Source organism: Equus asinus, chromosome 6 (assembly GCF_041296235.1).
Source record: "Equus asinus isolate D_3611 breed Donkey chromosome 6, EquAss-T2T_v2, whole genome shotgun sequence".
NCBI classification, from domain to species: Eukaryota; Metazoa; Chordata; class Mammalia; order Perissodactyla; family Equidae; genus Equus; species Equus asinus.
This window is the reverse complement of record NC_091795.1, coordinates 8315170-8336743: the sequence shown is the minus strand read 5'-3', so window position 1 is coordinate 8336743 and position 21574 is coordinate 8315170. Positions and strand designations below refer to the sequence as shown.

Below are 21574 nucleotides of genomic sequence, written 5' to 3'. Positions count from 1 at the left end.
AGAAACCCTTCGGACACCCGTGCCTTCATCCCGGCCCTGGACCAGCCCTGGCACCTGGCACTTCTGCTTCCCTTTGGAGCGGAAGGACAGCCATTCCTCCGTTGGCAACTCTCTTTCCTGGATGGCTGTGCCGTGTCAGGAAGGGTCTGGGCTGCTGGGAAGCAGCGTTTATCCTCAGCGGTTGGCTGTCCCGAGAAGGTGCCCTGGCAGAGTCCAGCCTGCAGGGAGCTGGGTCACACTTGCGGCCATCAGGCAGTGCCAAGCTCTTCCTCTGGCCCTTGTCTTACAAGATTTTTCAGGGCTAACGTTCAAAGCATCAGGTGGTAACCCTTTAGCTCCTGGTCAGCGGGTGGGTTCTTGGGCTGAACTCAGGGCGCTGTCTGTTTACGCCCACATGGGAAGCATTTCAGTATTTTAACTGGTAAGGCATTTTCACATGTCCACGCATGTCCAGAGGTCATCACGTTGGGGGCATCCCCGCTGCACCCCCACCCACGCTCCTCTCATGTCTCAGCTTTCAATGCTCCCAACAGGAAAGGCTCACAACCCCGGGACACAGTCACAGCTCAACTGTGGAAAAGAGCACAGGCGTCCAGGGGCTGCACGCCGTAGGGGCTGGGCCAGCTGCCCCTTAGGATGAGCTGGAAACAACACAGCTGAGTGTGTAAACAGGCACTTGTGTGAGACCATGGACCTCAGAACCATGTGGCCCAGAAGTCACTCTGGACAGCAAGGGAGAGTGTAAGTGCACTCACTAGCCAGGATTATGGCCTCTTAGCCTGCAAATGACAGCTCACCAGGATCCATCAGGCCCAGCCAGGGAGGAGTGGCCTTGAGGCACCTGAGGGATGGGGGGCCTTGAGGGGACTTCTGACTTGACAAGAGTAAAGAAGGAAGCGCAGGGGCTGGGGGTCCTGGGTCCCAGGGAGCAGGAGAGTGTCGGCAACGGGCCCCAGCTGCAGCCTGGCGGGCTGCACCACAAGTGTTCCCCTGGAGAGGAGACGAGCAGGGAGAGGACTCTGGAGCCAGGGACACGGTCCCAGCAGGAGTCCCGTCCAGGGAAAGGGTGAGCACGGACCCCAAGGGACACTGAGGAGGGCAAGTCCTGCCTGCCCGAAGTCCCTGCACAAATGACCTTCCCCTGGCCTTGTCCTCTCCACACGCACAGTTTGATCTCTGCCTGTTTTCCCCACTTAGAGCTGATGCGTTTCCAGAGGCTGAACTAGGAAACTCCAAGTTCCCAAACATGGTGTCCAGAGAGACCTCCACAAGAGACGCAGGAAATGTTTCCTCTCCCTCCGGAGTGTGGATGGGCAGCCCCTCTCCTGGGGCACAGAGTGGGCCTGGCAAGTGGTGGCTCTAGGAACCCCCACATTTCCGTGGTGGATGCTCGGCCTGAGAAAACACCTCGACCTCCCATCTCAGGGGTCTGAGGGGCTGTCTCTGCTCCTGGCCCAGCTTCACGATGCTGACACGGACCTGTCCTCTGAGAAGGGGCCCTTGGGGTCTCCTTCAGCAGCCAGGGAGGGGCTGCACCTTCCCCCCTCTCCCACACACAATAATGGGATGACTGAAATAGGTCTTAATCCAGTGAGGAATCTGAGAGTCTGGACAGCGTTTAAATTAGCACAGAATGTGAAAGAACCACCACTCCCAGGCTGTAAGAGAAACATGACTTTAATACAACAGTGTGCAAATCTGGCATGAACTATTTACAAGAAGTGATTCTCACCCCTACAGAGATGGAAACTGTCCTCGGGGAAGGGGTGGCAGGCGGTGGGGCCCGTGCACCCCGAGTGCCGCAGCTGGGTCCCCGCTGCCAAGGAAGAGTTCATACGGCCATGGGACACTCACTCCCTCCTCAGCTTCATGATGGCCGTGCTCTCTGGGCCTGGAGAGATTTGCTGGCCAACTAGGATCGGGGCTCCAGCTGGCAGGACAGGCTGAAGCTACAGGACAGAGTGGCACCTGTGAGCCTCCCACACTCCACAGCTCAGGTGTCCCTCCCGGCATCTGCCCAGCACCCCAACAGGGCTGACAAGGGAGCCATGGACGCAGGCTCTCCGGACTGGCCAGCAGGGAGAGTCCACCTGGCCCTCCCCATCTCCTGGCCGGCCTCACCTCTCTTCCTCACTGAGCTGCTGCATGTCCCAGAACCAGGCCCTGAATCGCTCCTGGGGCTCTAGGTTGTAATTCTCTGCAGCCTCCTGGAGCTGCACGATCTCCATCATCACTTTGTGCTCCTGGGACCAGAGGGAGGAGACGATGCAGACAGAGCCTGCTGGGGACGCTGCAGGGTCTTCAGGGGGTGAGGAGTGGGGCAGGGGCTGGTCCTGGGTCCTTGCTCACATGGGACCCTCCTTCCCTCCAATTCCATGCAGGTCCTACCTGTACTCAGAGATGGGTATAAGCCCCTCCTGCAGGAAGTTTCGCTTGATGCCCACCACTGCCCCCACCCCGCCCCCACTGGATGGGTCTCCTAATTCTCTGTCATCCAACTCTCTCCATAAATGTAAGATGCAGGGGGTGGAGCCCAGGAGAGTTCTGCCTAGGGGTGTCTCTGGTTTCCACTCCCCTCTCCTCCCTGACATGGAAGGTCACAGCTGCTCACCTTTTTCTTTTTCTCGTGGTTGATCTCATTGCCCTGGAAGGTAGACAGCAAAAGTCCATCAGAACGAGCCCCCTACCTATGACCAGCCCCCGTGCACCTCTTCTCATGGTGCCCTGCTCCAGGTCCAGGAGGGGGCTGGGCATGACACAAAACAGGACTTGGACCCAGGCCAGGCTCTGGGCTCCAGTGAAGGGAGGACATGGGGGCCGACACTCAGGGACCTTGTAGCCCAACCCTCTGATGACGGACAGGGAGGCTGAGTCCTCAGGCAGGAAGGGACAGCTCCCTCAGTGTGCTGCCTGACTTGGAGGCCGAGTTCTCTCTCGCTTCCAACAAAACCCCTGCAGCTCTGCAGGCAGGCAGCTCTGCTGCTTCGCCAGCCTGGGGACCCAGGACGGGCTCCACGTGGAGCCTTCGTTCCCTCATTGCTAAGAGGGGCACACTATCTCAGAACACAGGGAAGCCAGGGAGCCTGTCATGACAGGAAGTTACCACATTCTGACCACTCAGGTCTTGGTACTGGGACGGTGTCTTCCCAAGTCCCAACCTGGTCACCCCCTTCCGGCCCCCGGCCTCACTCACATTTCCGTAATCCTCCATGGCAGTGTCCAGCATGATCAGGTCAGTTAGCATGCTGCCCAGGAAGGGGACGATGCCCTGTGCCATTGGGATTAGATGGCATGAGCACCGGTCTCAGGTGTCCCCATGACCCTCCCCTGAAAACTCCTCCTCCTCAGCCTCCTGGCCCAGCCCAGGGTCCCCACATGGAGTAGCCTCAAACCCTTCATAGCTGGCCCTCAATCCCCACCCCTCACCCTCCAAGAACACCAGACTCCTCCTGGTCACCTCCCAGGGCCTGCTTTTGGCTTGTCACAGGGCCTTTGATCCTGGGCCCCTCCACTCTCCTGACCCATCCTGCTGCAGCTCCCCAGGCCCTCCTCCTGGTCACTTCTAGGGGCGGGTGTCAGGCTCTGTGGCAACAGGAGGAGGGCTGCAGGAGGAAGGCCCCCTCTCTGAGTTGGAGCCCCCAGCTGGGAGGGCAGAGACCCCTCCTCTGACCTTGGAGCCCCTCCCCAAAGGCGCACTCACCTTCTGCTGCTGCCTCTTCCGGCCTCTCTGGAGGGTCCTCAGCAGGGTGGCAAACTTGGAGGGCTGCTTCTGCCAGGATCAGGGACAGGGTCAAGGAGGCCATCCTCCCCTCACCCCACTTCTCTTCAGCCCCTCTGACCTCAGCCCTGGACGTCTGAATCAAGTCAGCTGGTACCAATGCTGCTCCATCCTCCAGCATGCTCTGATTCTAGAACAATCCCAGCTCCAACACTCTTGCTGTATGACCTTGGACCTGAGGCCTGTCCTCCTTGAGTCAGCCTCCTCATCTGGAATGTGTGACAACTCCACCTACCTCGCAGGGTCTCCTGAGGACTCAGCGTCAGTGACGGTCTGCATGGTTCTGGCTCTCACCCCACCCGGCGTGAAAGGGTGGGGTGGGGCTGACAGGACACTTTGGTTTTTCTTTCACGGGAAGACTACGAGGTCCACTCAGGAAAGATCCACTGAGCACCACCAGTTTCCTGGACACTTCTCAAAAGCCACCTGGGCACCAGTTACTGCTGACTAGGACCCAGGTGAGGTTCCTGACAGGGACAGACTAGCAGCGACTGTGGTAGGGCCACTGGGGAGTCAAAACATGCACACACATCTGTCATGCTCCAGTCATTCCGACTCAAGCCTGGACAGCCCATTTGACCACCTGGCCTGGGGGAATGCCTGGCAGTGCCCATCCCGAGGGCAGGCAGGGTGCCCTCCTCATGGAGAAATGGTGAAGACAGAAGGAGCAGTGGGGGCCTGGCTTCCTAAAGACACAGTGAGCTGGTTCAGGGAAGAAACATACCCCCGCCCACCCCATCCACGCAACAGCCTGGAAGAATCTAAGTGCTGAGAGCGTGGACCAAAATGGAAGCCAGCCCCTGCTCAACCAGCCAGCTCAGCATCCCCACCTGGATCAGCCCAGACACCCCCAATTCCTGCCATGACCAGGGCTTCCCAGCCCACAGACACCTCCCCCACCTGCCCATGGACCAAACAGACCCCATCTTCCTGTTCATCCAGGGAAGACTGGAATTGTCCACAGAAACTTCAAGGGAGAAATTACCGTCCACATCCTGCCTGTCCCCGTTTCCCCCACCCCGCCTCTCCCTCCACACTCCAGCCTCCACTCTACCTTGATGAGCAGCTCCCAGCTCAGGGAGTTGTCCTCATCACAGAGCTTTTTAAATTTTCGGCAGCTCTTCCTGAGAGGGGAAAGGAGGAAGGAGAAGCTCAGGAACAATGGGGCAGGGGGCATAAGAGCAAGTCCCTTCTCTATGAGAATCTAGAAAATCCAAACTGCCTGGATGAGGATTTTTGCGTGGTTCCTCTAAGCACTGACGTAGCCATGGGACTGCAGAGGGGGCTCTCATGTTGGTCACCTGGGGCCACCACTCCCTTTTCTATGGAGCAGCTGTATTTTGACCAGTTAGGGTTTCCACTGGGCATAGAGTTCTGTGGCTGTATGGCAAACACTTGAAAATCTCCACCTTGGTTCAACCCACTATGTGACATCTAAGCAACTTGAGTCCTGAAGCAGAACTGGTGGCCTAAGTTGCCAGTGAGGATCAGGGACACTGCACACCCACCCAGGCCCTGTGCCCAGGGCTTACTGCCACCCAGGAAGCCCCAGCCGACGAGAGGGCAATGGCAGACACGTGGGAGCTCCCTCCTCCCCCTGGTCCTCCTGTGGAGAGGCCTCCCCACCTGGACACTTTCCCCCAGGTCTTGTTCAGTCTGTATATGGGCATGCTCTGCAGAGCCGAGACGATGGCGTACAAGGACGAAAAGTTCCTCAAGGCTTGGCACTCCTGAGGAGGGAGAGGAGGAGCTGGGAGGGGAGCAGGAGCCCTGTCTGCTCTGGCTTCAGTCCTCCTCCCTTCCACTCACCCCTCCTGAGTGGGACAGATGCCCAGGGTGCCAGGGAGGGTACAGGTGGACCAGAGTAACACTTCCAGGAGGAGGAATTTTGCTCAAAACAGGAAGGAGCCAGAGAGGAAGTGACCATCCCACCACTGGGACATGCCAGTCAAGGTCAGCGGGCCCTTGGCAGGAAGGACCTAGCAACTGTGCCGGGGCTTAGAGTACAGCCTTCAGTCCTGAGAGCTGATCAAGGAGAAGGGGCAGTTCCATGGCTCTGGAGAGGGTCTCCCCCTGCATACCCTGGCCACCTCGATCCACCGCTCCAGGACCTTGGCCCTGACCTGGGCCGTCATGTTTGGGTCCCCAAGGCAGGACGTCATGACACAATTTGCTACTCTGTTGAACTGCACCACTGTGGCCCGGACGGTGGGTGCCACGTTCTCATGTCCAGGCTGGTTTCTTTTGCCCCAGGTGAAGCCCAGATACTCAGAGGGCACGACGTTCTGGAACAATTCCTGGTGAAGAGGGGGAGAGTCACTCAGCCCTGTCACAGCCCAGCTCAGTGTCCAGGCAGGAGTCACTGGTCTAAGCTGGGGCTCAGGAGGCTGAGCATGTGTTCTCAGCCTGGTGGGAGCCCCTGGCTTTCATTGTTCTTCCACTGAGAGCACCCAGCACAGGAGGACCAGGGACTCGAGACTGTTGGGGAAAAGGCAGGAGCATTTGCACCCAGCCCAGCCCCACGAACTGCAAGCTCCAGAGGGCTGCTCCACTTGGCACCTCCCAAGGGGGCATCTTCCTGCATCCTGAGCATCCGCTGGTCCCAGTCCCCATTCCGCTGCACATTCCCCTGTGCCAGCTACACCCACGGGCTTTGTCAGGTTGTCTCCCTTTTAGTTAAGTACACGTCAGGTGCATCACAAGTGCTGAGGCTGCTGAGCCTCCGGGGCAGATGGCTGGACCGCCCGAGTTCCTGGCTGCACACAGTGCGTTCTCCTCCCCCACCTCTCGGGCCAGGCCCCACCGGGCTTGCTCTGTGTTCTACTTCACTCAATGTGCTCAGCCACTCTGTGCAGCGGGTCCTCTTGGTCCCCATCTCTACAGCGTGAGGGTGGAACATGAAGGCTGGGGAGTTGCCCAGATCCCAAGGTTGGGAAGTGGTGGAGCTGGGATTTGGACCCAGGTCATAGGAGTCCCCAAAGGCAAAAGCAAGTCTGGGGCAGCTGATGGCAGAGGGATGGCCTGCCCCACCCCGACCTGAGAGCCCAGGTGCTCACTGCGTCAATGACCGTCAGCTGTTCTGCCACCTCCCTTGGGGAGAAGGCCATGAGGCTAGGCTTTCCATCGGGCTGCTCCTTCCTGGTCACTTGCCAGGGGTGGGAAGCCTCTGGAACTGGAGCCGATTCTGCGTCTGTTACTGGAGTCTGAGGTGGAAATCCCAGCAGACCCCTAGGTTCCGTTGAGTCCAGTTCAGGACCTGCCACTTGGGCTGGGGCTGCTGATGGCACTCGCTCCGGGTCTGGAGCAGCTGATGGCTCCAGCGCTAGGAGTGATGGCAGAAATAGAACTGGACTTCCGTCCAGCTCCAGAGGTGGCCCCTTTTCTGCCTCTGCCGCTGGCAGAAGTGCTGGAGCTGGGGCAGGAGCTGGAGAAAGACAAAGGGTCAGCTACATAAGTTGCTTTCCATGTGCCTTTCCCCAAACAGCAAAGATCCCACTGTCTTTAAATGAATCCCCAGTCATGACCCACCCACTGGGGTAGTCTTCCAAGCCTACGGTCTCCCTTACCCTCTGTCTCCAACTCAGTGGCCTGGAAAAGATCCACCTGGATGAGAAAAGGGGTGGCCTGGTGCTTCAGGACTGAGCCAGGCAAGAGGTCCTGTAGATACGCCAACGTCAGCTTGATCCTGGAGTGGTGCAGCATCTGCCACATATCCTGGGAGTTCTCCTGATGCCAGGGGCCGCAGGTAGGAGAGAGAGCACTGGGGAGAGCCATGTGTGAAGAGAGTCACAGGCCTGGCCTGCTGTTCCACACTGTGTTCCCACAGCACCTTCTCTGTGCCTGAGCCCCAGAGGATGGACCAGGCACTCCAATCCCTGGGTGGCTGTCCTTGCACTGGAAGGCCTGATCATCAGCCAATCTAACAGAGAGCCTGTGTGCGTCTGGCCTTCCATCTGACACTCTTTTCCCAAAGGGCCTGGACACAGCCTACCCCATCCTGCACACTCGAGCATCAGGACTGAGGTTTGAGGCAGATTTGTGACCAGGCTGCTCACCACCTACTGTTCTGGGCCCCAGTGGCGGTGCTTAGGAGAGGTGCATGTGCAGAGGGCAGGGAGAGGGAGAGGGAACTGTGGAAGCGATGGGTCTCTCAGTGGCCGACTCAGCCCAGCCTCTCCTCTGCTTCCCATGGCGGGACTGGCACCCCATCAACACGTCTCTTTGATTCATTTCCTCCTGTAGGGAAGACCGCAGACCTCAGGCCTCCCACAGAAACCCCAAGAGGTGTGAGATCCAGGGTCTGCCAGTCCATCGCTAGCGACAGTCCCCATGGTCTCCTAGCCCCTTCTGTGGACACAGGAGGCCCTCCCTCTGGACTCAACACCACTCATGGTCTTAGTTGGTCCTTGAAGTCTGTCATCGTGGTCTGACTATAAGAGGATGCGTCCATATCTAGAGGAGGCCAAGAGGGTGTCACATCTAAGGTCCTGTGGGCATGAATACTCATGACGCCCAGAAGTGAGCATCTAGCTCTCAGGCTAGAATTGAGCCCCCGGGATAGTGTCTGCTTCCTTCCTTGGGCATCCTTAGTGTGTAGGAAAGGGTATGAATGTACTAGGAGCTTAACATATAGTATTGAATGAATGAACCCCATCCAGAGCCTTCCCAGAATTCTGAGTGGGCCTGCGTCTCCTCTGCTGCCCCCAGAGACCACTACTCTGGCCGCAACAAAGACAAGGACCAGGATCAGCTAGATGGAATCGCTAAATTGTCTTGCCAATAGGAAAACAGTTTGCTTTCCATGTGCTTTTCCACACTCGGGAAGGCCACAGGCCAGCGAGGGGAGAGGCAGAGAGTCTCCTCACTGGGGACGGAAGCAATAAGCCTGAGGATGCGCAGCATGAGCAGCAGCCCCTTCTGTGGAGTCCGGCACCAGGCAAGTGCCTGCCATGGTTTCTCCCGTGTTTTCCTTCAGTGACCCTGTGAGGTTCATTCTTTTACCACCCCACTATTCAGATGAGCAAGGTGATGCTCAGAGAGGTGTGGGGACGTTCCCAAAGCACAAGTCTATTAGGTGGGAGACTCCCTGCTGTGCTGTGGAGGGGTGGGAACTCACCTCTGGAACAGCTTATCCAGGACCTGTGGGGTGGAGTAGAAGGCCTGGTACACACACGGGAAGGTGGTGACAGAGATGGATCTTCCGTGGAAGGATGGTTGCAGGGAGCCTACCACCTTCTGCACTGCACCTGCCTTGAGGGTCAGCATCGTGCGGGCCTCAGCTACGGACAGGGTGGGTTCCTTGGCATACCACGTGGACAAGGTGGGACACAGTGTTAGTGGCATCACCATGAACCACCAGGAGCATCAGGGTCTGGAGCTCAGACCAGAACCTCCCAGCACCTCAGGAAGTTGTATAAGACGGACGAGAGCCCACCTGGGAAATGGTTTTGGACTTCCAAGTACAATTTGATTTTTAGGGGAATGACACTCAGTACTTTCAAGGTATTCTGTGACCTGAGGAACAATCGCACCTCTGTGCATTAAGAGCCTGTGTTAAGAGCATTATCCCAGGGAGTCATCAATAAACATCCCCACCACAGACATGAGCAAAGAGACGATTAGTGACCTTCCGCCAATCTGCGGTTCTATGTCATGGCAGACCTAGAAAACTCTGAGTCTATTGGGACACATTTAAGATGTGCCCTGCAGCGTGTTGCTCAAATGGCAACAGAATTGGGTCATGTCCAGGTCCAACAGCATTGAAAGACTGAATCACTGAGGAAAATGTCCTCCTATGTGGAATTATGATGAAGTCAAAAAGGCCTCAGCTCCTGACCTGAGTGGCCTATGATGAGTTGATGTGTTTCGTGAGATGCGAAGTTGCAGAGGAATGTATAGGATCCTGTAATCCACCCCCATCCTCTTTGTGTGTAATCAGCCTAGCAAGTGTGATGATTTGTGAGGCCTGGAGAATGTCTGCAAGGACAGTGGCCTGAGTGCTACACAGCTTCCCAGCCGGGCAGCTACATCAATCAAAACAGGAGCAAAATGCTAAGGTCCTCATGGCCTCGTGAAAAGTGATAACAACGTTAAACATTTCCTCTATGATTCCAAGAAACATGTGAAGAGTGTCTTTCCACCTTACCCCACAGCTGGCTGGGGAGGAGAGGAGGCCCAGACTCCTTCAGGAGCAAGGCCGTAGGACACTCCATTCGGAAAGCCCTGTGAGGGCCCCAGGGGTGTGCTCAGATTCAGACCTGGGGTCCAGGCCCACCCTGAACATCTTGGGGTGGTGGGCAGGGAGACCCTGTGCTCCTGCTCTCACCTCAGACCGGCACAGGATGCTGCTGGTGGCCTGCTGCTCCTGCCCCTTGACTAGGGAGGGAGAGAAGTCGAACCCGTCACATAGCTTTTCAAAGATCTCCTGCGTGGAGTTCTGGAAAGACAGAGCCCGGCAGACGGGCCAGGAGGCATCAGGAGCCTGCTGGACATCGCCATAGGGGGACAACCCCATGAGAATTTCTGTTCCCTAGTTCAGGCACACAGGGACATCTGCACAGACATCTGACCAGGGAGGGAACTAGATGAAACTTCTAAGGTTCGGGAGTAACACAAGGGCAGAGGAGCTTGATCTCCAGCACCCACCTGCTCAGGCTGCCAGCCTGAGCTATGAATATCACAGACTCACCAGTTTTACAGCACGTAACAAACTGCTCTGATTTGAAGTGTTTTGTGAGATGACAAGGTGCAGAGAAATGTATAGAATCCTGTAATCCACCCCCATCCTCTTTGTGTGTAATCAGCCTAGCAAGTGTGATGATTTGTGAGGCTTGGAGAAGGTCTGCAAGGACAGTGGCGCTGAGTGCTACACAGCTTCCCAGCCGGGCAGCTACATCAATCAAAACAGGAGCAAAATGCTAAGGTCCTCATGGCCTCGTGAAAAGTGATAACAACGTTAAACATTTCCTCTATGATTCCAAGAAACATGTGAAGAGTGTCTTTCCACCTTACCCCACAGCTGGCTGGGGAGGAGAGGAGGCCCAGACTCCTTCAGGAGCAAGGCCGTAGGACACTCCGTTGGGAAAGCCCTGTGAGGGCAACAGGGGTGTGCTCAGATTTGTACCAGGGTTCCAGGCCCACCCTGAACATCTTGGGGGGTGGGGGTAAAGACCTTCTGCTCCTGCTCTCACCTCAGACCGGCACAGGATGCTGCTGGTGGCCTGCTGCTCCTGCCCCTTGACTAGGGAGGGAGAGAAGTCGAACCCTTCACATAACTCTTCAAAGATCTCCTGCGTGGAGCTCTGGAAAGACAGTGCCCGGCAGACGGGCCAGGAGGCATCAGGGGCCTGCTGGACATCGCCACAGGGGGATACCCCCACGAGAAATTCTATTCCTTAGTTCAGGCACACAGGGACATCTGCACAGACATCTGACCAGGGAGGGAACTAGATGAAACTTCTAAGGCTCGGGATTAACGCGAGGGCAGAGGAGCTTCATCTCCAGCACCCACCTGCTCAGGCTGCAAGCCAGGCCCTGGGGTATGAATATCACAGACTTACCAGGCTGACAGCACATAACACTCTCCTCCTGCCCAGGAGGGACCCACTCCTCACCTGCTGCCTTCCCTGACAGTGCCCATGCGCACACACACACACACACACACACACACACAGAGACACTCACACACAAACACTCACACAGGGGGCAAGGGCTATGGGGCTGCTCAGGTGGGATCAGAGCTGTGTCCTGCCCTACATTGGGCTGCTCTGGGCTGCCCCACATTACCTTTGGGTACCTCCTGCCAAATGGCCTGTGGCTCCGAGGATGAGGGTTAAGCCAACTTCTACAACAACACAACAGTCTCACACTCTGGGCTTTCCTGAGCCTAGAGCCTCTGAAAACTGGGACACAACAAGCAAACATCTTGTTGTCTGAAGTGTGTCCAGTCAAATGAGCTGGCTAGGGGCCTGTGTCTAGAATGTAACTGCCTGGTTACCAGAGTTCTAAGTCTGTTGGGGTCTATCGCCAAGGAAGTGAGGTCACGTTTTCAAGATTCCATTACCTGGGCTGCTTCCTGTAATCAGACCTACCCAAACCACCCTCATGTCATCTTCTTAACTATACATGAGGAGCTTCCACAGCCCTAGCCACAGCTCCCTGGCAATGTCATGAGGGTCCCAGCTTTGAGGAGGCAGAGCAGAATTCAGACCTCCTTTATCTTACCAGTTCTCTGTCCTGGAAACCTCATGGTGCCTCTCAGGGCCTCCCCAGTCTCCAAACCTGCACAAGGGGAATCCGCCTAGAATATACTTGCCAGGGACATCATCAGGTGTATATGAGATAATATCCATACCACCTGTGAGCTGGTGTCCAGTGCAAGTAATGCACAAACAAGGAGATGGAAGAATTACGAGAAGGGATGTAGCATGAACACCACTCAAAACAGGCCTGGGTTCAGCAATGCGATATTGCAACAGGCACCTCCTCTCTTGGCCTCATTTCAATGTCAGCACAAGGAGAGGGTTGATGAATGAAATCCAGACACTGTCATCCTCTGGATTCAAACCACTCCATTGTTTCCTCTTCTATTTAGAAAGAGACCCAAGTGACACATGTTGAACTATGAGGTGGGCAGCCTTCACAATGGCTCCCAGAGATCCCCACCCGTGGCACACACATCCCTCACAGATTCCTGTGTGACCACTGAATGCTTAGTGACTGGCTCTCACCAATAGAACACAGCCAGTCGGGACGGATGTCATGCCTAAATTTTAAACACAAAAAGTCTCTCACTTCCTTCTTATTCCCTCTCTTAAGTTCCACCTCTCTCTTCTCTCTCTCTTTCCCTTCTCTCTCTCTCTTCCCTATCCCTGAGCTGGGGAATCAAGCAGAGATGTTTTGAGCTGCCATATACAGAGACCCACGTGGGAGGGAACCGAGGCAGCACCCAGGCCAACAGAGAGAAAGCAACCCATCCTCTGAGTCCAAACTGTACCCTGAATCCTTTGAGGAAACCTGGGAGGAAATTCTCTGCCAGTCGAGCATCAGCTGAGGTTGCGGCCCTGGCCTTGAGGCATCTTGAGCAGAGGAACCAAGCTCATGTTATGTCTGATTCAACCGCAAAAATTGTGAGATATGAGGCATTTGTCGTTTTCAGATTCAAGGCACTGGAACTGTGATTTCAAGCCCCAGGATCTGGCACTGCCCCCTCCTTCTCTGCCCCCCAGGCTTCCTCCAGCCACACTGGCCACCTTTCTCACATCCTCTGGCCAAACCCCCTTCTGCCCATGAGTGTCTGCAGCAGAGGTGCCTTCTCCCTGGCACGCTGCTCCCAGACTTGTGCAGGGCTGGCTCCCTCTTGTCATTCTGGTCCCAGCAAATGTCACCCCAGTGAGGCCTTTCAGACCCCTACCCGGTGACCCCCAGCCCTCCCTCACAGGCGCCTGAATGTCCCCTCAGCACTGGCTCTTTCCTCTCTCATGTCTTTCCTTTCATGCTTTTGTCCTTGTCCCCTCCAGAGTGTGAGCTCCTGACTGGCAGGGACCACTCAGTAACTGTCAGCCCTGCACTCACACCCACCTGAGCACCTGACACAGGGTGCGTGCTCGGTGCACAGTCGCTGAGTGAAGAATTGTGAAACTCGTGGCCCCTCCTCCTGCTCTTCACCAAGTCAGACTGTGGATAGGAGCGCTAGTACCAGGAGGAGTGAGTTCTCTCTGAGGCGGGGGACAGCCGGAAAGGCCTCTGCACGGCTATTCGCTGCTCCAGCAGCTGAAGCAGAGCTGAGTGGGCGCCGTGTAAGTTGAAGAAGTCAGCACAGGGACTCGATGCACACAGACTGCACAGTAACACCAGCAGTTCACTTAACATCCATCACTGAAAACAGAAAAATCAGTGTTTCCTTGTGATGAGAAGTTTAGCTTCTTTGTTCTTAGCAACTTTGAAATGTACCACACAGCAGTGTTAACTTAGGCAGTGTTGTGTGTCAATTACATCCCAATAGAAGTGACAACAATGAAAACCCAACCCCAGCGGGCACCACTGACACTGGAGGCTGCCTGCCTCCTGGTGGCCAGCGCCAGCACTGCAGCCCTGGCAGAAGCCAACAAACAGGAAGGAAGTTTCTTTGGGTGTCCTCAAGGCAAAGGCTCCCCACTGTCCCAGGGGTAAAGGAGCAGGACCTGCAGGCTTCCAGGCCATGGGAGGAACCTCAGGAGCCTCTCTCTCCCCATCTTTCTGTCCCTCCACTTGGGTGTCCTCTTCTCTCAGGAGGCATCCTAACCTCAGCCAAGGCAATGATTCCCCTCTCCTGCCAAGTGAGGACCTCAGGACTCCAACAAGGACTGGTCTTGTCCCTGGACTCTGGACTCAGTGTACAGTGCTCTGGCATGTTCTTCCTTATCCCAAGTTCTCATCCACCCAAGCCCCCAAGCCTGTCTCAGTTCTAAAGGATCTCCAGCTGGTGGGAAAGCATTTTCTCAGGTGCTCAGAGCACAGGGCGTCATCGATGGAGAACCAAGGGCCACAGACACTTCGTGAGCATCATACGGAACCCAGGGAGTCACCCACTGGATGCACTCCACTTTACTCAGGAGGACACCAAGGTCTTCTCTCCTCTACCCAATGTCTACACAAGAGGAGAACGGCTCATCAGAGTAGCAGGTGCCCACAGGAGTAGACTCCAGCTCCCCAGTCCTGTGCCCTCCAGGCTGGGCCAGGGATGCCCTTGGAACAGGTACACACCTAGAAACCTGAGGGATTCTTCAGTCCATCTCGGGCCTGCTGGGCATGTAGCCAGGAGGATGGATGCTACTGTTCATGGCAGAGCTGCCTCCGACTGCCTTCTCCTCGGCCTCTTGTCACTTCCCTGGTGCCTGCTCTTTCCTGGGGTCCCTGCATGGTCCACACAGGAGAAATCGGTGTGAGTGTGCCTGTGCATGATTGGATGCGAACAGGAAGACGACCCCACATGGACAGGGGTGGGCAGGGCTCCCCTAGGACCACGAGGTCCCTGTTTCCAAAGAAAACCCGAAGGGAAGAGGTGGAGCCTTGGCCAAGGAAGCCAGAGCCCTGACTGATCCTCTGGATTCTGAACCCCTCCTGAGGTCTGGGTCAGTCCCTCCAACTTTCTGGGCCTCAGATTCCCAAACGGACAAAGAACACGTTTTGTAAGAGCAAAGTCAAAATGGACCCTCCGCAAATGAAACAAGTACCATGCTTTGACCTCCCCCCACTGTTTATCCTCCAAGGAGACTTCGAACCTACACGGTGTCTTCTACTGGGTAAAATCACCCTCAGCACACAAAACTGATAATGGTTGAAATGGCACACGGTCAACTTTATCAGTGACTAAATATTGATGGAAGAAGAAATACATCTGAATATATTTTGATATGACTGATGACATTCAGGAAAGTTAACTTGCTGGAAATAAGAACATCTAAACAAAACTTAAAATGTCAGAACCTGTAGTCAGTACATTATGATGTAGATTAAAACAAATTCAGCCATTTGCATAACAATTAATTGATTCTGACAAAAAATAGATTCAGTGAATTAATAATAAAACAGATACACTGGAATTGTTTTATGGTGCTTATTTTATAGGAGTCAAGGAATTAATACTACTATATTGCATTTTGAAAGTTGCTAATAGCGTAAATCTTAGAAGTTCTCATCACAAGAAACACATTTGTAACTCTTGATGATAGATGTCAACCAGACTTCTTATAGTGATCATTTCACAATATACACACATATTGAATCATTCTGATGTAGACCTGAAACTGATATAAAACAAACTTAAATTTAATATTAAAAATGTCTTACTATGTTTTCTCTGAAAAATACATGGTCACAAAAATTTTGAAGAGTTTTGTCTAATTCTGATTTCAAGGTTCTCTTAGGCCCAGAATGAAAACATTTGTCTGATCAAAGTTGCCTCAGGTACAAGGGCTGAGACAAACACCAGGGTCAGAATGGAAGAGCACGAATGGAAACACTAAATCATCCTCTGCTCATTTCTTTGTATTTGCACTTTTAACAGAAAATATATTTTTATTGGCTTAAAACGCACATAATGTAAAACTTACCATCTTGACCATTTTTCGGTGTACACGTCATTAAGCACATTAAGTTCCTTAAGCGCATCTTCAGTGTGTTGACCACAGTCGTATGGTGGTGCAGCCATCACCACAATCCATCTTCAGAACTCTTGTCGCCCCACAGAACTGAAGCTCTGTCCCCACTCATCGGTCACTCCCCTTCCCCTGCTCCCACCCCTGGCCAACAGCATCCGCTGTCCGTCTCTCTGAATCTGGCCATTTCAGAAATGTCATATAAGTGGGGTCACACAAGGCCTCTGTTTTTGCGACTGGTTGATGTCATTTAGCATAATTTCCTAAAGGTTCATCCATGTTGTCTCATATCTCAGAATATCCTTAGTTTTTAAGGATGAATAACACGCAATTGTATATATATATGCCCATGTTGCTTCTCCATTCATCCCTGGATGGATCCTTGGGTTGTTCCACGTTTCAGCGATCATGAACAATGATGCCATGAACATGGGTGTTCAAATATGTCTTTGAGACCAAGTTTTCAGCTCTGCTGTGTATATATCCTGAAGTAGAATTGTTGGGTCATTTAGTGATTCTATTTTTAATTGTTTTAATGAAATGCCATGCTGATTTCCACAGCAACTATACCATTTTACATTCCAGCCACAGTGGACATGGGTCCAATATCTCCACATCTTTGCCAGCATCCTTTCTTCACTATTTTTTTGGAGTGCCGTCACATGGATGTGAGGTGGTATCTCATTGAGATTTTGACTTACATTTCCCCAGTGATTAATCACATTAAGCATCTGTTTATATGCTTGTTGACCATTTGCGTATCTTCTTGGAGGAAAAGTCTATTCAAGTACTTTGCTCATTTTTGATTTGGGTTGCTTGTTTTGTTGTTGAGTTGAGAAGTTCTATGTCTATTCTGGATATTCAGCCCTTGTCAGATAGATCATTTGCAAATATGGACTCCCATGCTGCATGGGTTGTGTTTACACTCTGTTGATATTGTCTTCAGAGGCAGAAAGGTTTTTAATATTCATGAATTTTGGTGTGTGTACTCTGTTTTTTATTGCCCATGCCTTGAGTGTCATATCTATGAAATCATTGCCAAGTCCTATTGTGAAACGTTTTGTCCCATGTTTTCCTAAAAGAGTTTCAGTTCTTACATTTGGGTCTTGATCCATTGAGAATTAAGTTTTATATGTGGTGTGAGGTCAGAATCCAAGTTTATTTTTTGCATGAAGATATCCACTTTTTCAGGAACCACTGGTTGAAAAGACTGTCTTTTCCCCGTTGAACAACCTTGGCCACCTTATTTCTGGGCTCTCTATTCTGTTCCGATGCTCGATGTGTCTGTCTTTATGCCATTACAATGCTGTTTTGATATTGTAGGTTTGTAGCAAGTTTTATATCAGTAAAAAGAGTCCTCCAACTTAGTACTTCCTTTTAAGACTATTTTAGACATCTGGGCATACTTGAGATTCCATATGAATTTTAGGATGGGTGTCTTTCAGCACAAAATGTCATTGGGATTTTCATAAGGACTGCATTTAATTGGCTCATGTCTTTGGAGGAAGCTGACATCTTAACAAGGAGGCTTCCAATCCACGATCACAGGACGCCTCTCATTTCTGTTAGTGCCGGGTGGTTGTTCAGGTGGAGGCGACAGCACTCTTCCAAGTAGTCACGCAGGGTCCCAGAATTCCTCCACACTGTGCCTTCAGCATTTCCTCAGAACTCATCGACATTGGCCTCAAGTCAAGGGAGAGAAAAATGCGTGTCAAATGCATGTGGGAAGTTTTCAAGGACTGGGTGTGGATGTAGCACACGTCTGTGCCACCCTCTCCCCAGGCCAGAACTACGCACGGAACCAGCAGACCCTAACAGTCGGGACTGCGGGCAGAATCAGCGGACCCCACCAAATTTGGGACTGTGGACTAACCAGGGGCTAGAGACTCAGTGTCTCAGGGAACCATATGCCAGCTCCAGCTGCCTGCTAACACTTTGACTGGCACTGTGGACTAACCCAGGGCTGAGAGAGATGCTCTGCTAGAGCATCCTGTCAAACTAGACTGGCCCGTTAACCTGGACATGGAAAGTCACTTAGGTCAGGAGCTCAATGCAAGGAGAGTGGAGCTGAGATGCACGAGACACTTACCCACAGCCCTCAGAGACAGCAAAAAAGACGAAGAATTCAAAGGCTTCATGGGTACCAATCCTTGTGTTTCTCATCCCCGAAGCCATGAGAAGTCTCCTTCCAATCCCGCTGCTGCCACCAAGCTGTTAAGAAAGAAAATACAACTGCGTAAGTCTAAAGAACTTCATTGCTTTATTCACCAATTCCTGCGTCCGGAGGCATCCAATCTAGCAGATAGAAAGCAGCTCCAAGGAGCTGTACAGAATGAAAGACTTTGAAAGGCAAAAGGGAGAAGAAAAAGAAGTCACAGCAGGCGGGAAGATCGCTCGGTTATTGCAAGGTTACTTTCCTCAGGGGACAGCAGCAGTCTATGACGTGGAATACCTACCTAGGGCTGATGGGACAATTCCTGATCCACTGGTTTAAGATTCTGTTTCCGGGAGAGTCGAAAATCTAATGAAGTCAAGACTCAGTTTGGTGACGTGGGGCTCAGCATAAGAGGCTCCTCTTGGGGCCTGCTGTCTGGTTTTGACACATGACTCTGCTGACCCCTGCTGTCCCCGGGTACACCCGGGTTTCCCTTCCTGACCATTGTTGGTCACACATCCACTGCACCTGCCTCCACTTCTCCCCCTTCCACACCGCAATCCCCGCCATGACTCCCTCTGACACTATCACGACTTCTCCCACCACACTGCCCTGCTTTCCACAAGGCCAGCAAGAGGCTTCGTAAGCACCACTTCCTCAGTCCAGTGGGCTGAGCGGGCTGCCCAGCATCGGGACTCAGAAACTGCTGGGCCTGTCACACGGCCTCCAATCACCGGTACCCCAGCTGAAGTGCCTGCCCTGATGAGATACTCAAATTTAGCCAGCTCCATCGAACAGCATCTTTGCCCCAAGCTTCCCTTCAAAATGCTCCACCCATTTTCTGCCCCAGCTGTTTTTTGAGGAGTCATTTTGGGGGAGCCTTTGAGGCCACCTTGGTGATTCTGTGCCCGGGCACAAGCAGCTCTTGGCCCACACACCCTTTGATTGTATCACCTGGGATAGTAGAGCACAGGGAGCCAGTGGATGGGCACCAATCACTGGTTTGACCACCAAGAGCCCTGTGAATATTTTACAGTGGGAACGTCCACTTTTGGGTCATCACACAGCGCTCCCTGGTACCCCGCTCTCCCCCACATCCTCTGACCAGCTTTCCCCAGGTGATGTTCTGCAGTACATCATTGTCTCCATGGACCTGCCCCTAGAGGTGTACCCCATAGGCCACAAGTCCCTGAGTTTCCTGCCCTGAAAGGCTACCACCGACCCAAAGAGATATGTCTGTTCTACTAGGATGACTGGACTGGCATAGAGGAGTGGCCCTAGCCACAGAAAATCAGGTAATTGAGGCCACCCAGAAGTGTGGACAAACATAACCCAACACGGACAGCAGCTCCATGAGACTCTATTCTACTCCTTGTAGGACAGTCGCCTAAGTCTCTGCCAAATGGTTTCAGGAAACCACCTGGCCTCAGACTATCTATACTGGCCAAGGAAGGAGGGGTCGGGGCCCACCCATGGTCTACCACCTACATGTACATCAACAACTGACAAGTTCAAACCCACCTACACCAGAGGGTCCAAGAGGTGAGAATATTGTCGAGTATCACCGAGATCTCTGAACAGATTCCCAGGGCCCCCAAGACCACTGACCTACTTTCTTGGCTGGTCTTTTCAAGGTGAAGACCATGACTATGGACTGGATCTCAGACTGTTGCTTGTGTGATTAGCGTACTTGCCTCTAGACCCTAATCAGATGTTTACTCTCAGGGCTACAACGTGCCTCACCCCTAATAGCTGCATGAATTACCCTAATTTCAAATTTTCACTGAAGAAAATCTGCTCAACATAAAATACACCATTTTAAGTATTTGAAAGTACACAAGTCAGTGACTTTTAGGACAATGATAATGTTGTGTGGCTATCACTACTATCTAATTCCAGAACATGTTTAATACCTTGAAAAGAAACCACACTCACTCCCTCTGTGCTTTGCCCTAACCCAAGGCCATGGAAGCACCTCATCTGTTTCCTCTCCCTGCGGATTTGGTATTCTGGACATTTCATTCAAATGGAATCAAAGAACCTGTGGCTTTGTGTACCACTTCAATTAAACACTTCTTTTAAGGATCATCCAGGGCCGAGCACGTCGTAGTGCTTTCTTCCTTTTTAGGGCTGTGTTATACCCCATAGTATCAATGTGCCACATTTGCTTTATGTGTTCATAATTTGGTAGAAAGTTGGGTTTCTTTCACTTTTGGACTACTGCGAATACTGCTGCTTGGAATGTCCATGGACAGGTTTCCTGTGAGTGACCATATGTTTTCCATGTTCTTTTGGAGATGCCTCACAATGGACTATCCAGCTCAATGGTTTGATTGCTCGAAGATCTTAAGAAATGCAAGGCTATTCTCTACAGCGGCTGCATCATTTTACATTCTCACCAGTGATGTAGGAGGGCTCCCCTTGCTCCTCATCTTTACCAACACTTGTGATTTTCCTTTATGTTGAATACAGCCTACATATTGAGTTCGAAACAGTAGCACATTGTGGTTTGAATTTCCGTTTCCCTAATCATGAATGACATCGAGCATCTCTCTTGTGCTTATTGGCCATCTGGATATCTTCTGGAGAAATGTCTATTTCAACCGTTTGCCTAGTTTAATTGTTTCATTTCTCTTTTATTACTGACTTCTAAGAGATATTTATGTATTCTGAAGACTAGATTATACAAGTTGAAAGTCGGAGAATTCAAGACCCCACTTTCAACAATGGATAGAACATCCAGACAGAAACTAAGGACACGGCAGAAATAAATGACATTAAATACTAAGAACATTTTATTGAAGAGCAGCAGAATACACATTCTTCTCAAGAGCACACAGAATATTTTCCAGAAGAGATCATGTTTGAGGTCACAAAACAAATCTTAACAAAATTAACACGATTGAAATTATACCAAGTATCTGTCCTGAACACAATGGCATGAAACTAGAAATCAATATCGGGAGGAAACCTGCAGCATTCCTGAGAGATGGAAGTTAAATAGCAGCCTCTTACACAGACATTAGGTCAAAGAGGAAATCAAGAGGGAAATTTAAATACAGCTCAAGACAAACAAAAAGAATTAAAAACACAACAAAACTACGGGATGCAGCAAAAGTAATACTAAGAGGGAAGTTTACAGTGATTAGCTTGTAACATCTTAAAGAATGATCTCAAATTAACAACCTAACTGACAACACACAGCACTAGAAAAAGGGAAAACTGAACCCAAAGTTAGCAGAGAGATGGAAGTCACAAAGGTGAGAACAGAAAAAAGGAAATAGAGGAGGAAGGCAAAAGATCAAAAGGATGAGCTAATGTTTTGAAAAAATAAAATGGACCAATGCTTAGAAGATAGAGTGCCTCAGAAAAGAGAGAAGAATCAAGTAAAGTAAATGAGAGTTGAAAGAGCAGGTCTTACAACTGATGCTTCAGAAATAAAAAGATCATAGAGATGCTTCTGAGCTCTGGCTCACTAACACAATGGGTGACCCAGCAGACCGA

At 52.2% G+C, this 21574-nt stretch overlaps 2 protein-coding genes across 13 annotated transcripts in view; both read right to left on the bottom strand.

Moving 5' to 3' along the window:
• Nucleotides 1-1659: 1659 nt before the first annotated feature.
• LOC139039704 (ral guanine nucleotide dissociation stimulator-like) lies at nt 1660-16028 on the bottom strand. Of its 12 annotated transcripts, XM_070511525.1 has the most exons (16): nt 15871-16028; nt 14522-14671; nt 13358-13654; nt 10969-11079; nt 10104-10214; nt 8895-9076; nt 7345-7538; nt 6835-7202; nt 5860-6075; nt 5405-5508; nt 4833-4902; nt 3701-3769; nt 3194-3268; nt 2612-2644; nt 2122-2243; nt 1660-1949 (listed from the first exon to the last, which is right to left on the bottom strand). In XM_070511525.1, the coding sequence occupies exons 6-16, from the start codon at nt 9041-9043 to the stop codon at nt 1913-1915; spliced, it is 1437 nt and encodes a 478-aa protein (XP_070367626.1). In that variant the 5' UTR covers nt 9044-9076; nt 10104-10214; nt 10969-11079; nt 13358-13654; nt 14522-14671; nt 15871-16028; the 3' UTR covers nt 1660-1912. The 12 variants fall into 12 exon arrangements, 6 of the variants coding, with proteins under 6 accessions (XP_070367626.1, XP_070367622.1, XP_070367627.1 ...); XR_011503817.1 differs by lacking the exons at nt 13358-13654; nt 14522-14671 and adding an exon at nt 4014-4283; XM_070511521.1 differs by having other exon boundaries at nt 10104-11079.
• Nucleotides 16029-16164: 136 nt separating this feature from the next.
• The window catches only part of LOC139045587 (collagen alpha-1(I) chain-like), a 45727-nt gene continuing 40317 nt past the window's right edge, over nt 16165-21574 (bottom strand). The window contains exons 5-6 of the mRNA XM_070512776.1: nt 18005-18126; nt 16165-17598 (exon numbers count right to left, since the gene is read on the bottom strand). Coding sequence (XP_070368877.1) covers nt 17499-17598; nt 18005-18126 — 222 coding nt within the window. The 3' untranslated portion in view covers nt 16165-17498. The remainder of the gene's footprint in view (nt 17599-18004; nt 18127-21574) is intronic.

Excerpts from the sequence above, each read along its gene's own strand:
- LOC139039704 (XM_070511520.1), bottom strand. Across the intron at positions 10,215-10,968 it reads GCATCCTGTGCCGGTCTGAG|AACTCCACGCAGGAGATCTT; the intron begins GTGAGAGCAGGA and ends CTGTCTTTCCAG. Across the intron at positions 1,950-2,121 it reads CAGCTCAGTGAGGAAGAGAG|CTTCAGCCTGTCCTGCCAGC; the intron begins GTGAGGCCGGCC and ends TCTGTCCTGTAG.